General features: G+C 39.7%; 1 protein-coding gene across 4 annotated transcripts in view; it reads right to left on the bottom strand.

Annotated features, from left to right (window-relative positions):
- Positions 1 to 17,802, bottom strand: part of galntl6 (polypeptide N-acetylgalactosaminyltransferase like 6) — a 753,660-nt gene extending 735,858 nt beyond the window's left edge. For all 4 annotated transcript variants that reach the window (XR_010006391.1, XM_016995302.2, XM_016995304.2 and 1 more), the window contains exon 1: positions 17,665 to 17,802. Coding sequence is in view for 3 of the 4 variants with exons in the window: in XM_016995302.2 (XP_016850791.1) it covers positions 17,665 to 17,802 (138 nt within the window). In the remaining variant the exon portion in view is untranslated. The remainder of the gene's footprint in view (positions 1 to 17,664) is intronic.
- Between the last annotated feature and the right edge of the window lie 1,009 nt (positions 17,803 to 18,811).

Here is an 18,811-nt window from a genome sequence, read left to right as displayed (position 1 = left end):
AAATCCTACTTCAAGGAATGTTTAATTAAAAGGTGGGCAATTTAAATAAAAGAAAGTTCAGGAGATTTTCAGTGAAGATTACCTGAGCTCATCTGTAATGATAAGACATTTGATTAAAACGAGAAACTGCACAAATCTCTTTATTTCCCTAAATTACAGTGCAGGAACATGTATGTATAGTCTGAGAAAAATCTAATGAAATCTTTATTAGAATTTGTAAAAGCTTTCCACATAAGGCCTCCAGAGGATTTAAAACATTTCCAACCAGCCCCATCCAGAATGGCCAACAAGAGGACTATGGAAGTTCATAACATCTGCAGGGTCAAAGGTTACCTACATATTCATTTCTAAGTTAAGAGTATTGTAATTATTTGCCATGTGTTAAGATGCAATAGTATCCTTTCTGACATTGTTGTGTCAGGTCCCTACAGTAAATCATCAAGCTGCAAATGTATAGAGCTGCCAATGATTTGGTCAGTTTTGGTCCTTATCTAGCAATGATTTCTAGAAATATCGTATTTATATTGCCTCTTAAACTTTACAGAATTTAACAAGTGAGTATAAAACAGCTTTACTTCTTAAATTTTCAGCATTTGTACCCTGCTTTCCTCCACACATCCCAGAAGTGCAGGAGCTCTTGCTTTTTCCCTTCATTTCTAGGCACTGAACATGCTATTTGTAGAACAGTGCCTGAATGTTATCTCCTCATGTTAATACTACAAGAGAAAAGTACACCAACCTCTCTCAACTATTAATCTTAAAATGTGAGAAAATCATTAAATTATACTCATCAGTTCCACTCCATATCAGTTGGCCAAACCCTGATCACATCAATTGGCTGATGGCTAATCACGCCCCCCACCCCTCCCCAAAAGCAGGTGTGCATATACAGCGTTGTTTATAGAGAGAGGAATCCTGACTGGCCAAGTATTTTCCTTTCCATGGGGGACTCTGAAAACATATAACTCATTATCAGAATGATTGTCAGCGTAGCTCACTAAATTGGGGAGGAAATGGACAGATTGGGAGCATGACGAAATAGTGTTGACATTACTCCTCCCATGTATGAATTAAGTTTGCTTGAATATTCTTTAAGAAATCAGATTGGAGAGGTTTAAAGAGCATGGTAAGGACATCATGGGGTTTATTCACATATTTACTTTCCACTGTTTCCATTACTTGCAGTCACCACTATCAAGAAAACAGAAGCATTATGCCAGGGGTCCCCAAACTAAGACCCGGGGGCCGGATGCGGCCCTCCGAGGTCATTTACCTGGCCCCCACCCTCAGTTTTATAATATAATATATTGTATATACATATAATATTGATAATAATATTATAATGTAATACAATATAACACTAATAATACCATATAATAATATTAATTATATATTCTATATTACATATAATATTACTAATAATATTACAGTATAGTGGTATAGTTCAATATAGTAATATATAATGCTAATAGTGTGCTATGCTAATAATATAATATATTGTATGTACATATAATTTGTAAGCCACTCTGAGCCACCTTTGGGGTGAGAAGGGCGGGAAATAAATGTAGTAAATAAATGCAGTAAATAAATAAATAATAAATAAATTTTAGACTTAGGCTCGCCCAAAGTCTGAAATGACTTGAAGGCAAACAACAACAACAACAACAACAACCCTAATTGACTTGACTATCTCATTGGCCAGAAGCAAGACCACACTTCCCATTGAAATCCTGATAAATGTATGTTGGTTAAAATTGTTTTTATTTTTAAATATTGTATTGTTCTTTCATTGTTGTTGTTGTTGTTGTTGTTTTTGCACTACAAATAAGACATGTGCAGTGTGCATCGGAATTTGTTTGTATTTTTTTTTTCAAATGATAATCCGGCCCCTCAACAGTCTGAAGGATTGTGGACAGGCCCTCGGCTTAAAAAGTTTGAGGACCCCTGCATTACGCTATGCTTTGACTGGAAGCTGATTTTCGCCCTCCACTTGCTGTACATGTGACTGCTGAGAAAACGGAAGTTGATAGTAGATCAGTTTCCCCATCCTTTGTGGGGCAGCAAGTGAGTGAGATAAATTCAAATAGTCAACCACAGTCTGAAAATATTATCCATGGTTTCAGGCATCCATTGGGGCAAATGAGGTGTCTTAGAATATATTCCCTGTGGATATGGGTGTCTTGCTCTATCCTGAAAAATAGTGCCTGTGTGTTCCCAGTAGAGAGTATATTGCTCCTTGCTCTTCTCTCTTCAGTTACAGCAGAATTGACTGTTTCCCTTCTAAAGAGCCTAACAACAAGTCTTTTAGCAAAAAGTTATGGGTGCTCCCAAGAGGAACAAAACTGGTTAAAAGCTTTTAAATATATAATACAGAAAATATTCAAGGGGGTTGTAGAAGACACCAGTGCTGTGGAAAGAATCATGAGATTTTTCTCAAGGACTTATTCTTTAAAGTTTTATAGTAATTACACTGAAATATTAATGATATTGTATACTTAAATGCAGCTACTTGATTGCTGGGCATGCATTTTTTTTAGATGTAATTTAAGCCAAGACGCAAAAGAAAATTATCAATGTTAGATGTGAAGGGAGTGTTCATATTTGTTCTAAGGCAGCCATGGATGAAAAGTCCACAGTCTCATTTTAATTTGAACTTGTCTGTTAGTGTATACAATATATACATCTGAGAATATGTCAAAGATGAAAATTCTGTTCCTTCCAGCCAGAGTAACCCACTGAAACAGTGGAATTAACACAAATCCAGACTAAGTGCTGACACTAGCAGCTTAATTTAGGCTAAAACACATGAAACAAATATTTTTTATTGATCTTCCATTTGCTATTTAATTGGAATCATTTAATGGATTACAACATGGGTCATACATTTGTCTATCAAGAGTCACCACTGCCACCTTTTCTTACTAAAGGGCCATCTGTATTTTCAGATGAAGGGTAAGGTGTGGAGAAAGTAGAGTGTAGGAATTCCTAGCCCTTAATTGCACACATGGTGAGTTATTATGCAGAATCACAGTACTGCCAGTTAAAAAATAAAATACAAAGAGGACCAAAGCACAACAGTCATTTTTATGCTCCAAATGATGTTCTGTTTGATAACATCCCTGTGATTTAGCAAAATATTAAATTAGCCACAGGAGGGCTCCCTCTAGCAAAACCGAACACATCAGAAATTTCTTGTTAGTAAATAAAACTAATTTGTGTTCAAGTTTTTATTTCCCAAAAGTTTATTTTCCATATCATGCAGTCAAAGAAGAGCATGCATTTTATATGCACACTTTGTGGAGGCTTGCACACATGTAAGTCTAAGTTCTACACCTACTTCTTAGAAATAGCACTTGAGGTAGTCAAGCTGAGTCTTAACTGGAAGGAGTACAGGAGTGGTGGTGAAATAATGAGCAGTTTCCCCTTTCTCATTAAAAAGTTAATTACTTTAAAAAATCCTACTATATTAAGCTAAAATCTTTCTACCTCTTATATAGGCTTTAAAAAAATAATGTTGGGGGGATATAATTGAAGACCCTTCCATCTTGCTAAGTATTTGCTAAGTATAGATGTAGAACAATCCAAATACAATTTAACTTGCCACTTTCATTCACACTGAGGTATATCTTGATTCCAAAATGTGAGCAAAGAGCCCACAGGGTGTGCTATCTTTGCTTTTCTAGGATTAAAAACCTGTAGGAGTTAGAACAGCTGTGCAATATGGCTATTTTGAAAATAACTGCAAAGAGGAAGGAGGCAAATAAAACAAATATAGTTACATAACGATGAAGTGTGTTGTGTTCTAGAACCTGATCAAGTGAGGAATCTATAAAGGTAACATGATTGTTGGTATAGCAGATATGTGAGAGCAGCTTGTGAAATTGACTTGTTATGCTCTTGATGCCCCAGTCCATCTACAACATGGGAAAACAACACAAGCATGACTAGCAGGGATGGAGAAAGTGTAATCTATGAAATTTTCTGGTATTCTAACAAATCCTCTCCTCACCTGCCCCACATCTTGATTTTCAAGAACTTTTCACCTGAAACTGCACCAAAACCCTGTCCCACACCATCCAGACCCCTATCTCACCTCCATATACCTTTTTTTAAAACTCCTGGAAAGCCACTTCCAATTGCCACTTTAGCTGGGATAAAGACAAAATAAGTGTTTTCACACACTGTTAGAAGGGTGCTCCACTGGGAGATCAGAGCGTTATGGGGTTCCACTTCATACAGTTATCCACACACATGTACAGGGTTATAGTTATAGTAGCTTGAATATGACATATATTGTGGAAAAGTTGCAAAACCCTTCTCAACTATTTCAATCAATCAGTTCAAAGCTAATAAGATACAAACCCAGCTATTCAAATCCTATTTATACACTGCAAGAGAAAATAGTGATATCGTGTAGTATTGATGTTAGAACAGAGCACATGACATTGACATCAACACTGTTCTTAAGGAAGACTGGGGGCCCTTGTACATATGCTGCAAAACCTGTAGGTAACCAGGTTAAAAAGGGGCAGGGTGTTTAGCTGAAGTGTGGGAGGGATCCGGAGGAACTGCGTTAACAGCTGAAAAGCACGTGTTAAAAAGGTGCCCATATAACCCGATTCAACTGGAAAAAGTGCACCTTTGCACTGTTTATCCCTGCAGTCATACAAACACATGTTTCCTTCCCTTCCCCGTGTAGATTGCTCCAGTTCACGTGCACTTTTTAAAACCCCAAAACGGTTGATCAGCACAAGTAAAAAGCAATTAGTACTCTTTGAATTTTTTTATTTTACACTTTATAATCTTAAACAGAGGTTGAATTGAGAATTGGGGGGAGGGGGAGATCCGATGGAAGTTTTTTTAATTCCCTCTATTATGTGCTGGATCTCATATGCGCACATACAAATCTGCTTGTGTTTATATTCAGATATTTGCATGTGCACATATATGGTCCAGTGCATAACAGAGTCATTTAAAAAAAACAAAAAAAAAACTTCCAACGGATGTTTCCTGTCCACCCTCCATCTTAATACGCTTCAAAAGAAGACTGTGAGGAAGGCAGGAGAACATATCCCAGGACTGACTCATCTGTGTGTTAACCTGCTGTTAGGTCCCAGGATTTTTAAACCCACTTTTAAAATGCGGTTTTCAGCGTTGCCTGGAGGTGCTTTGAGAGAGCTAAACATTAAGGATTATTTTGGCAAGCACTATTATTTTTATCATTTCTAAGGAATTCTTCATATACATACAGAATTTGGGGGGTGGGGAGCTTATCATAGATAAGCAGATAATGAGATTTCAAGTGAAAGAAAATTTGAAGATGTAGTTTACTCATGAGATCCTCAAATATGATAAGCCACAGTCCAGACAGACATCATAACTGAACTTAAATAGGCCACAATTTTATTTGGTTACAGCTGTGAACAGAGTTGACACCTACATGGGTCTAGATCAAGCCTAGCCAACTGTGGCTCCCCAGGTATTTAGGCCTCCAACGCCCAGAAATCCCAGCCAGCTTACCAGGAATTGTGGAAGCTGAACTCCAAAACACATGGAGTGCCACAGGTTGGCCAAGCCTAGTCTAGATCCAGGCATCAACCAGCCCTCATGTTGATCTATGAACTCACAAATCCAGCTTGATGCCGGATCTCATGGGATGGCCCATGAAGTGCCATCTAGGCAGACCCAGTATGATCACATTGCACCAGGGAGCGTGGCCAATGTGCCCACCTTTGGCCAAGCATGACCAGCTCCCTGACACACACCCCTGAATTCCCCTGGGTGGAATTGTCATACAATTTCAATGCCACATAGCCAGCATTCAGCAATTTCTGAATCCATGAACCATGCTAACCACCTCCACAAAGGTGCGATAAATAGTAACACAAATCAGCCCAGAAATAGGGATGGAGGGTAGGACAAAGCTTGGAGAGAGCTGGCTTCCTGGCCAGTGCAGCACCTATAAATACCTTTCTACCATCCAACTAGAATGAGGGTTAAACATCCAGGTCTCTCTGGCCAAGGTAGGGGAAGCTACCAGCTAGTGAAAACCATGCAGATTCAAGATCATTGGCAGTACTCCAATGACACCAAAGCAAAGTACCCAGAGTCAAAAGAAATAACTGGGGGATCATGACCTATGCTGCTGTGTAAGTCAGGCATCCCATACCATTGGGATGTGGGCAGGGGAACAGAATCCCACATTCCAATGATATGGTTTTGTAAGCATATAGAAGGAGCCAGGATATATGCTTCTGCTATTCCCAATCTCCTTGTGTTAGCAGCTGAAATCTGCAAAAGAACTGCAGCCATTCAAATGAATGTGGTTACAGATCTCTATGCAATATCACAGTAGATGAAACAAAATGTTTCTAATGGAGAGAGCATGATTGGAGTGCACACATTCTTGCATTCTACATACCTACACACACACGTGTGTGTGTGTGTGTGTGTGTGTGACTGAATATGGCTTGCCTGAAAAGACAGTCAGCAAGATGATTAGATCTCAAGAAAGAAACAGAGTCAAACTCATATAACACTAAATATATGTTTCTAAATTATAGCAACAAGAAAACCTTATTTTCATCAGCACTGTATCTTACAAACTGGGGAATTTTAACTCTTCACAAGGAAATAACTCACTCTAAAACGTGATAGAAAGGAATTATTTGGACAGTACCACCCAAGAGTTCCTTTCTACACCTGTCAGATGATCCAAAAGTGATATTTTATCAGGAATATGAAATGACATAAATACTTTTGAACTGCTTTTAAAATGCGAAGGGACCCAACAATGGGAGGATATCTGTTACTAACTATGCCCCTTGAAGGTACTTTAAAGCAACTTATTTTTTAAACATTAAAGTCTTCATATTTAAGGATGTTAAAAAAATAATAACCATAACGTGTAATTAAAAATGATCTCCATTTTTTTCAGTGCAGCATATTCCCAAACAAGTGTGTATAGGATGGATTGCATACAGCTGTTATTATTACTGGGAGAGTTTAGCACAATAGCAATTGCATTATTTCTTTGCACTTGATCATCTAGTACACCTTTGATAATTCCCAGGGAGACTCAGGTCCAATTGTAGAAAATAACTGGAAGGGGCTCAGCTCCCCATGCCTAATCCAGCCCACTGCTCCCCATTTTAAATGTTTTAAACATATCCTTCCTTAAGGTCCTTATGGACCATAAGGAAGGCTGAGTGAAGGAAGATAGATGTTTTTGAACTTTGGTGCTGGAGGAAAATCCTGAGGGTGCCTTGGACCGCAAGAAGATCCAACCAGTCCATACTCCAGGAAATAATGCCCGGCTGCTCACTGGAGGGAAGGATATTGGCCACATCATGGGAAGACAGGAAAGCTTGGAAAAGATCATGATGCTGGGGAACACTGAAGGAAAAAGGAAGAGAGGCCAACAAAGGGCGAGATGGATAGTATCCTTGAAGTGCCTGGCTTGACCTTGAAGGAACTGAGGGCGGCGACGGCCGACAGGGAGCTCTGGCATGGACTGGTCCATGAGGTCACGAAGAGTCGGAGATGACTGAGTGAATGAAAACACAAACATACCCTTTTATGTGTTATGGGAGGATGGGGAGCCCACTACTGATGTTTCTTTTTTAAATGGACAGTGGGCCAAAACCAGTTTCTTCTAGCTATAGAGTTATTCAGAAAAGGTTTACTGTTCACCGATGAAAATGTGAGAAGCATGATTTTTACCAATTTCCCTTTCTTCTATAGACTTTAGCATTACCTTGTAAATATTTTTAGAAATCTTCACAATCCTCCAGATTGGATTTTCATGTGGCATACCACAAAATTTGACCCATTCAACCAGCGGGAAAGTTTAAATGATCAAGAGTTCACATCTAACTTCCTCACCTGCAGGAGGTTCACCTGGATCCAAGCCAGGATTGTCAAAGATGCGCTTAGCATCACATCTATTTTAGCACCAAAAGGAAGGAAAATAGTATGAATCAATGATCTGCAATAAAGTCAATAAAAGTGAAGTCATGACTAGATCAGCAAAATAATATTTAAGCTACCAAAAAGATAAGCTCTAAGTAGACACACACACTGAACTGTGCATTACTCGTGCTCTTCTTCTTCGTTTCATTTCTAGCCAATAAACTCAATTATAAAAACAGCTCACTACCCATTTGCCTATGGGACAGTTAGCATATAAAAGGCACCGCAGGTGAAATTATATTCTCTTATATGATGAGAAATATCTTTTGTATGCTACAGAGGTGCTAGATGGAATAAATATAGTAAAAACTCATTAGTGATGCATGGAAAGAATATTTTCAAGGTTACCTAGCCATTATTAAGAGTGAATGCCAGATTAGGCACACACACAAAAAGTTGTAAAACAAGAGAAGATAAAGTATTTTTCATAATAGCATTCTTCAACACCCAAAATCCCTGTCTTGGGAATTTGCCAGGCAAAGTTCTGCTAACACATTTACTCTTTTTTTGCAATAACAAACACTGTGAGAGGGAATAAGACAAAGTAAACTAAAAAAATGTTAATGCACCAATTGGAATTTACAAGGTTGTAAAAAAAAAGATGTTAAACCTTACTCAGTTAAGTTCTTTATGTGTTTTCATGACACAACAAGAATGACTGATTTATAGAGAAAAGGAGTCAAGTTCATTTGTAGTCTGCAACATTATATCCTGCAGTTTGGATTGCCACTTTATTGCTAAACAACATTTTTAATGAGCTCAGAGTTGTTAGGATTTTTAAGTCTTGTTATGAGTTCTGGAAAAATTCTCATCTTCAGATATTTTGCCTCTGAACTTGTTGTTTAATATCACATCCTAACTAGGGTTGTGCACAGGTCTGTTTTTCAAAACAGGCTCTAGCTGGTTCAGGTCTTTCAACCAGCCAAACTAGCACAGGCACTGCCACCATTTTTTTTTTTTGGCTGCAACAGACCACATGGCTGCTGATCACAGATATTTTCCATTTCATTTGGCTACATGTGGAGTGTGAAGAGGCAGCTGTGCACCCACACGGGGTTGCCCTATGAGCCCTGCCTGTTGAGCCAATCATAACTGATGAAAGCCATGACGTATCTTTTAGCAAAGATGGGCCTCCATTTTTCTGCTGTGAGCAGGCTTCTGAGAGAGACAGGTCATGCTCCAATCCACTGGTATCTAAATTCCCAATGCCAATCGCAGCTCTGCATCGCTTGCCTTGCTTTTTTTAAATAAGTGTTTACATTTACACACTTAAGAAACTGCTACCGATGGTGCGCTTCACATGAAGCAAGCTTCAAATGTGGGGTAGAGGTATCTTGCCATTTCTAAAGCTGTGATAAAATGAGGAGGTAATTTTTATCTTTTTTTAAAGTATGGCTAATTCTTCTTCAGGTGGCGTGGCACTCAATGAAATAAGTATTTTAAAAGTGTGCCTTAACTCAGCTTCATTGAAAGGGTGTTGAGGAGAAACAATGCCAGAAAAGGTGGTTTCTTACATCTGATGCCTTAAACTCAGGTGTTATTGAAGGAACATTAGAAACAATGTCTTGATGGAACAAATTACCAGGGTGATGGAGTCTCATCCTCTATTTGTCTCCAGAAAGAGACTAGACAACTACTTGCTGGAGATGCTCTAGCTGAAAATCCTCTAATGGGCAGGGGCATGTACCTGATGACTCATAGGGCCCATTCCAGGTTTATGATTATATGACATATGGAAAAATTATGAACACACTAAATGTTGCTTACCCCAATAGTAGTCTTTCTGTCTGACTGATTGACTTTCTTTCTTTTAACAAGCAAGAACAGGATTTCCAGTGATAAGAGCCAAGTCCATAAGGTAGGTCTTTTGCCAGGAGTCCAGCAATACAGTTGAACAATTAGACCTTCATATTTTCAGGTTTCTCTGCAACTTTTTATCAAATAGGTTTGTAGCTTTTGCTTAAATAGCTTGACTTCTTTGCCCTGCTCTTCATAATCTCCTGTCTTTCCAAAACACCAGTGACATTCTAAACCTCTTTCTAGTCCATTATCTCCTTTCCCACTCCTCTTGCTCCCAATTTCCCCTCTCTATCTGCTGTCCTTCTAAAAATGCCAGCAAGATATTAAACCCATTTCCAATCCATCGATCTGCTCACCCCACTTCTCTTCTTTCCATTCCTTTCCTGTCCTTCCACATTGATTTTTAAACCCTTTCCAGCCCAATGATCTTCTCAGAAACATATCTGCAAAAGACCAGCTTGGGGAAAGGTGCACTAAGTTTCCTGCTTAAAATGATCTAAGTCCCATGCCATGGCACTACATTGTGTAATTATATAAATGTAATTCTCTTAGTGAATTGCATAGATATAAGGGTGCGTTCCATCAACATTGTTCCCCTTTTCAGGACATAGAAGCAGTCAGTGGAGAGTCATTTCCATCACCATCTGAAAAGAAAGCTATCAAATCTGAAGCAGCTTTTTTTCTTCTGGTTTTCAAAAATGGACTCAAACCTAGAGGCATTCTGAGAATTCTGCCTTAGACAATAACTGTGCTGGATAGAGGGATTTTCCAGAAGTCTCCCCAGAGCACCTTGAGTTTCAAAGTCCCAACCAGGCACTCTGTATTCCAAAAATAGACTGCACAAGAATCAGCATCTTTCTCTTCAAATGGAGATCCCTTTCTCTGCCTTTTCCCTGCTTAGAGATGCTATTCTGTATTAAGTCCATTCTAAGAGGATGCAGTGATTCATTTTAGCAATTTTCTTTTGCCTCCAAAGATTACTTGCAGTTCAGGAGTTATTCTGTGCAAAATTGACATGTGGAATTTTTGTACAGAAATGCTGTTTTGTATGCAAATGATAAACCAATTGGCACGTACCAATTTTGTGCAGAATCAGTCCTGAGCTGCAAGATGCTTGTCCGTCCAGGCTCCTTCTTGTCAGAGTTCCCTGACATTTAAAAAAGCCTCATCTCTTTCTATCTCTACCCCAACCACATGTGTATCTATGACATTTTTCTTTTTCAAAAAACTTCAGTTCCTGCTGCTATGCCAGTGACAGCATAATTATGCCAAACAACAGGATATCAGTCTTAGCTCTGATCCAGTTCAGATCTTTTTTCACTGGATTATACTAAATACCAATGTTATGAGAGAGAAAAAAATGATTTCCCCTTCTCCTCTATAAACCCTAAAAAAACCTGCCTTCACTTTTGCCTATTTTTACAATCCAAAGGTCCCAAATGCTTATGTCTTTCCTCCCAAGGAAAGTGCTCATTATTATCATTTTGGTCACTCTTCTCCCAGCTGTATGATCACCTTTTCAAGATAGGGTGACAATACTGATTTATACTATTTTGAATGCAGGTGTGCTGTAGCTTTATATAAGGGCATTACTATGCTGACCATGTTATCTTTAATCCCTTTTCTAATCACATGGAATTTGCCTTTTCATGGCTGCTGTACAGTGCATTGGCATTTGCAGTATGTTGGCATATCCACTACAGCTCCAAGGTCTCTTTGCTCATTATTCACTCTCACATCTATAATAATATATCTGAAATTAAGAAGTTCTGCCTAGTGTACAACATTACATTTACTTACATTGAACTTCATTTGCACTTTTATTGCCTGTTTACCGAGTAAACTGCAGTTTTGGTTGGACTTTCAGTACCTGATGGTATTGATGTTATCTACAAACTTAGTTATCTCCCCTGATTCCATTAGCTTTTCAAGAAAGTTCTAGTTCTAACACATGCATGTGTGAGACATCATTGTTTACTCCTTACAGCTACAGGATCTATCCATTTACAGTAGAGTCTCACTAATCCAAGCCTCACGATAATCCAAGCCATTTTAGTAGTCAATGTTTTCAATATATTGTGATATTTTGGTGCTAAATTCGTAAATACAGTAATTACAACATAACATTATTGTGTATTGAACTACTTTTTCTGTCAAATTTGTTGTATAACATGAAGTTTTGGTGCTTAATTTGTAAAATCATAACTTAATTTGATGTTTAATAGGCTTTTCCTTAATCCCTCCTTATTATCCAAGTTATTCGCTTATCTAAACTTCTGCCGGTCTGTTTAGCTTGGATAAGTGAGACTCTACTGTATTTCTATACTCTGCTCCCTGTTCTATAATCAATCAGGGTCTATATCTTACTTAACTACCTACTGGTCTTATCAATATCTATAAAATATCTTAGGACCATTTCATCAGGCATTTTGCCAAAGTTTTTCTGAATGCTACATTTTGGCAATTCACACTTATCTTCATGTTAGTTGATACTCCCCAATAGAGTTTCCAGGTGAAACAGGGGACTTTTCAATAGTTTTTTTAATAGAAAGAATTTCAGCAGGTGCTGTTTGCATGATAAGCAACACCTGCTCATGTTCACTCTTCTGCACAACTATTAAAGGGATAGAAGCACTGTCCCTTATTTCACATAGCAACTCTGTTCCCAAAGAACTCTGGAAGTCTGGTGTGACAGAATTTCCTTCTGCAGAAAACACATTCATTTCCTCTTCATTGAAGCTTATTTTCCAGATTTCCACAAAATTACCCCAGATAGAAATTGAACTAGGTCTGTAATTTCTTGGCAGTCTCTGGTATCTGACATTTTTTAAGAGTTAAGGTGGCTGCCTTCCAAGTTCATATCTTCTATATGCTTTAGTTCTCCTGAACCTGGTTCAGATATAAGACACTGCTAAACAATTTGCACAGTGAAGACTGTGATGCAAAGAATTCATTCAATTTCTTTCTAGTTTCACTATTCTTTTTCAATAATTTCTTCACACCATTGCTACCTAACAAGTCTTTACAAGGTTGGCTTCCTGTATCCAATTATCTTTCAAAAATAGACCTTTCAGTAACTGTGATAGATCTTGACATGACCTGTTGTTACCTTTGCTTGTCAATGCTTCATTTATTTTGCATGATGTTTCAAAAAGATGGACCCGAATTGAAATCGTTGTATCCCTGCAACTGTGAACCACCCAAGAATGAAACCCTTGTCATTTGAAAGGGTGGGGCACAGAGTTTCAAATGATTGTGTCTAGATGCCTCTCAGTGCACAAACAGCCCCTAGCCTCAGTCATTAGCAAGATGACAACCCCACAACATAAGGCATAATGAGATTTTCTCCATCTGCAGATATTTTTTTGTTGTTGCTTCAAGCTCAAGATGGTTAGGAAAACTTGACAGCTTGATAACTCATTAAACCGTTTGTAACTTTTGGTGTAATATTAACATGTTCCCATTTGAAATTGGGTCCATCATTTTGAAACACACTATATTTTCACTACTCATATATATTTTATGCAGCAAAAAATACCAAGCATTATAAGTAAACCTAAACATGGTGGAAAACTTGATAGGATCCCATTACAGTTTCTTTCAGATGGGAGCAGTACATGAATCTACCTGGATGATACAACCTACACAATGAACCTTGTATTGATCAACTCACATAGACATGCCCATGTTCAGTCTACCCAGGTACCATTGTACATTTGATTCGAAAGGATTCTTATAACTTGGTACACATCATAACTGAATAAAAGTATTGAACTTCTCACAAACAACCTGAACATGTATATGCAAAAGGTAAGTCAACTGTACAATGTAACAACCAAGCTTCACTTACGTTTCATAATTTTTATTGCACAACCCAATATGTGTATACACAGACGTAAGTCCCCCTGGCTGCAAGAAGTGCTATGAATAATTATGCAAGTGCAAGTTTGCATCATTAAAGTTCTCTGATACATCTACATCTTCTTGTGCAGTCAAGTTTTAAAACATCCATCTACTAAGATGCATTACAAACTAGAAAAAAGTCAGTTTTGGGTAACTTGTAAATAAAACCTCCCAAAGTATAATGCAAGAAATGAATACTGGTTCTTCGACAGTAGTACAAAAATGCCAATAGTGAAATGATGGGCAGTTTAGGCTATTGGAACAATCCATCCTTCGTTCAGTCAATGTTGGAATGTAACCCATTTCTTTAGACCCCATTCTGTGTTTTTCCATAGAATTACAAACCTGAGTTCTGCATTACAGTATAGTTTTAATCAGGATGAGAAAAGGAGATCTTATATTTAGGGCCATTCAGATTTGAGTCTGTTGAAATTCTTTTCACTACTAAGTAAAATATGAAATGGAAAATGATTCAGAAAATATTGATAGCCCTTTTCAAAGCATAAGGTAAAGGTAAAGGTTTCCCTCTGACATTAAGTCTAGTTGTGTTCAATTCTGGGGGGTGGCGCTCATCTCAATTTCTAAGCCAAAGAGCTGGCATTGTCCGTAGATGTCTCCAAAGTTATGTGGCCCATGGAGCATCGTTACCTTCCTGCGAGAGCGGTACCTATTGATCTACTCACATGTGCATGTTTTCGAACTGCTAGGTTGGCAGAAGCTGGGCCTAACAGCAGGAACTCACCCCGGTCCTCAGATTCAAACCACCAACCTTTTGGTAGGCAAGTTCAGCATCTCAGCAGTTTAACCCACTGCACCACTGAGGGCTCCTCTTTTCAAAGCATACATTCTTTAAATTAAAAGATATATAAAAGATGTCACATAAATATCAATGGTCTAAGAATCCACATCAGTTGAATTCCAGCTTTTGCACCTTCATTTGTGTCATTGGCTGTAAAACCAGTAACCTGCCTTGGGAAAATACATATCTTAAAGCGGCATTGCACATGTCTAAGGATTACCTAGACATACAGCTTCCATTTGTCACAATAAATAAATTCATTTATATACGTATTGGAAAATAAAGTTAGTTTTCTGAACACACAATACTCTGGTATTACACCCAGTTCCAATTTTTTGTGAAAGGTCTTGTTTCATTGATGGCTAAGTCATATTGCTTCTCAAGCACAGCCAAGAATAAAGTTATCCAAGCACTGTGAGTTCTAAAGATCTTATTAGCACTAATTTCACCTTACATGTTCCAGCAAGTGATCTCTGAGAACTTTAGAGATTATTCCTTCATTGTTCATACATTGAGTTTGAAAAGGGAATTTTTAGGGTGCACGTGTCAGTTGCTCTGCACCTGAGACTATCATTGGATTTATACTTACTTGGTAGTAAACCCCACCAAGTTGTTAATGAGATTTTACTTCAGATAACTGCATAGGGTTGTAACACCAGTCTTTCTTCTACTTAAAATAATGCCTCTAAGACTGTAATCTTGCATACACTTAACTATAAGTAAGTCCCATGGATAACAATAAACCTCATTTCTGAATAAACATACATAAGACTGGGCAGACATTGAACTAGACAACAAACATTGTGGATTCATTCAGAAGTGCATTTCTCATGCAAAAGTCCCTTAAGACAGAAATTGGGACTGCTAAGAAGTTCTTCATACTATAAGACAACAAAAGACATTGACTACTTTATCAGAATGATTATATATGATACTGCAGGACTGTAGTCCTGTGCATAGTTATAAAGAAGCTATGTTGAAGTGAACATACTGAAACTTATTTCCAAGTAAGCATGCATGGGAATGTGCTGTAGAAACCTTTAAGATTTTGAACAAAGTTAAGAAGCCGTCACCTTCTTTTAAAAAGAATGGCATCTTATACATCCAAAGCTCTTTAAAACATTCAGATTACTTCATAACTTTCCTTAGCACATTAAAATGTGTACAGTGAACATCAACGGCAAAATATCAATCAATAATCTGACATGCGCTAATGTGCCTTCTACTGACCAAACTAATTTACAAACATTCAATATGTGGAAGACTTATAATATACTTGAGTGATGGTCCATGAAATTAAGGATATTAATATAGCAGTTGATATATGTCGCTGCCTAGTACATACTGATACAAGTGATAAACAAGCTGCAAGATAAAATATTTCTATAATTTGATATCCCTCACCCTTATGTGTGCGTGTGGCACATTTAAAGTCTATATGAACCATTGTGCATCGGATCACAGCAACACTTGCAAAGGAAATGCAGCCTTTCCTAATTTATTAGCAGCAATGATTTAAAGTTTTGCATTAAAGCAACTCTCTAAAAGGCACTTAATTTAATGCAAGTCTTATTTTGGTTTACGAGCCATACATAAACTTAACGAGTTGAAAATTATGACAAAAAATATAGGTTATATTAACTGCTGTTAATCTCAGATGACGAAGAAGGCCATAAACTAGAGATACTTAACAGCACATTATGGCATCAAGCAGATAGAACAGTCAGACAGATAATATGAATGCAAATGCCTTTCTGTATAGGGTATGCTCACTGCAATAAGGAAAAAGAGAAACCGGACACTTGTACATATCACATAGAGGGAGTTTGAAGGGAGACAAAAACAAGATCTAGCAGTTTAAGTAAAGAGGTTTGTACTGGGTTTTTCTACAAGGCACCAAGAATCAAATTCTTATTCATCTGAGAATTTTGGAAGTGGGTGTTTTTGGACGTCCAGAGGATTCCTCTCTCAGATTGCAAGCAACTTTCTCGGGTTGGTTTGAGGCTAAGGCAGATTGAGAAACAAGACAATGTGTACAACGCAACGCGCTCTAGAAACCAGCCTGGATCCTTATTTGCTGAAAAATATAGCGTGGTTATTTTGGTACACACACCATGTGATTATATTATTTATACCACACCGAAGTGATTCAATGCAACTGTTCAGCACTACTCCTTTCAAATGATAGTTGAGTATGTGTAAAACTTCTGGTACATGGCCATACCCTAGACCAGTGGTTCCTAACCTTTTTTGACCAGGGACCACTTTGACCAGGGACCACTCTCCAACATTAGTACCAAAAAGGTTACGAATCAGTTTTTGGTCAACTTCAGATTTTGTTTGGTTATTTTGAGTGCATTGAAGAGACCACATCAGCTCTAGTTTCTGATATGGAACATATTCTATCCAGAAGTTGCCATTTTCTCACCCATAGAAAACCATATTTAATAATCTAGAGCTGATGTGGTCTATCCAATCCAATTTTCTGAATCAACACCCCAAATGACCCCAGGAACAGACCAAAAAATGAAGACACCAAGAAATTTTTTTTTGGTTGTGTTGTGTTATTATCCGTAGTAGTAATGGTGAGGCCACCAACCATATTTCAGTTCTTGCGGACCACTGGTGGTCCACAGACCACAGATTGGGAACTACTGCCCTAGATCGTAGACACACCCATGCCCAAACTTTGGAAATCGAATTCCAGACAACAAGATCAAGAAAGAGAAACCAGCCTCAAACCCATGATAGTGACCTGAGCCATAGCCAGAAAAAAAAAAATTCAGGAGTGTTGAAACTTTTTTTAGAGAATCATGAAGAGTAGTCCCATAACACAGAATAATACAGAAATCAGGCTCCATCGATAAGCTTCAGTGGACACTCTGGTTAAAATTCGTGAGTAAACCAGGTTTTTTAAATACCTGAAAAATGTAGGGAGGGGAGAACCCTTAACCGCCCTCTCCTATAACCCTGATAGTGACTCAAAGAGAGCTTAGCCTCTGGCAACTTTCTCCCTGCCTTAATCAACTCCATGTACCAATTCCTCAATCCTCCTCCTTTGTGCAAGTTCAGCATCCACACAGAAAGAGGCTGGAAGCCACAAGTTCTCAAGCCAGGTTCCTTGGGCAACTCCGGAGACACAATAGTAAACCCGGGGAGGCTCTTGCGCTGGCTCTCTTTAGCCCGCTTACCTGCTGCTCTCCCAGCATGGTGGACTTCACCAGGTGTTTCTCCCTGTACAGAGACCAGAGTCCGACGTTGGGCAGGAAAACCAGGGTCACCACGAACAACAACGTCATCTGCAGAAAGCGCTTCTGTTTCCTCTTCATGGCCAAGGGCAGGGGTCGCCCGGGAAGCGCCCAGGGGTGCTCTGTCTCCTCGCAGGATCTCTTCCTTCTCCTCCGGGCAGGAAGCGCTGCCTGTGCCGGCCTCCCTCCCGCTTCAGGTCGAGGAGAGAAACTTCCGCGGCGCCGCCAGCTTGGTCACCCTTTGACGGGGGGAGTTTGTAACCTGTCAGGGTCCGAAGCAAGGCACAGGCATGTTTCACAAAGGGGCGCCACGCACCTGCCCGCCGCCGCCGAGAGTTGGAGCCTCGGAGCCTCCCGGTCGATAGCCCACCCCCATTGACAGGAGCCGAGAGAAAGAGAGAGACAGAGAGAGAGAGAGGCAGCGGGATCGATATGATTGGCTGCAGAGCGAAGACCAGAAGTTAAGCTCGAGATGGAGAGCGAGAGAGAGAGAGCGTCAATGGAAAGGGGAGGGGTCTGCTCGCGCCAAACGGCAGATCCCTCAGCAGCTGGTTTGGGGAAGGGAGCCGTTTGGGAAGGAAGAGCAGCGCGCAGAGCCTGCCTTTTGTCTCTCCTCCTCTCGGAAATGCCTCCCGAGGGGAGCCCAGGGAGCAAACGCGCCCCGCTGCTGCTTCCTTCTCTCTTAAGTGGCAGTCAGTCATTCATTCGCCTCCGCCAGGCATCCCTCTTCCTCGAAGAGCTCCCAGAGGCTACAGTTGGTCCGTCTCCCTCCCCAATGAGAGCCAAAAACCCCGCCAGCCCCTCGGAAAGAGGCAGAAGGTGCCGAGAAGGAAAGCCCGCCGCCACAGTCCCCACCTTGAGGCGCCCTTTTGGAGGGTCTGGGAAGCGTGGCAGCCCCACCACTACCACCCCCCCTGGCCCGCCTAGGGTGCAATGGGAAGGAGAGGCGAGGTCCGCTCCCCAGGCTTCTCACCTGACGCCCCAGTCTAGCAGAGCAGGACAGGAAGGCGGGCGGGAGCAGGCGGCTCCTGGGCGGCCGACCTCCCTCGCCTCCGGTGCCTTCATGATCAGGCGGATGGCAGGCGGGCAA

This window comes from Anolis carolinensis, chromosome 5, assembly GCF_035594765.1.
Source record: "Anolis carolinensis isolate JA03-04 chromosome 5, rAnoCar3.1.pri, whole genome shotgun sequence".
Lineage (NCBI taxonomy): Eukaryota > Metazoa > Chordata > Lepidosauria > Squamata > Dactyloidae > Anolis > Anolis carolinensis.
Note: the sequence above shows the minus strand (reverse complement) of the source record. Positions and strands in the feature narration are given on the sequence as shown.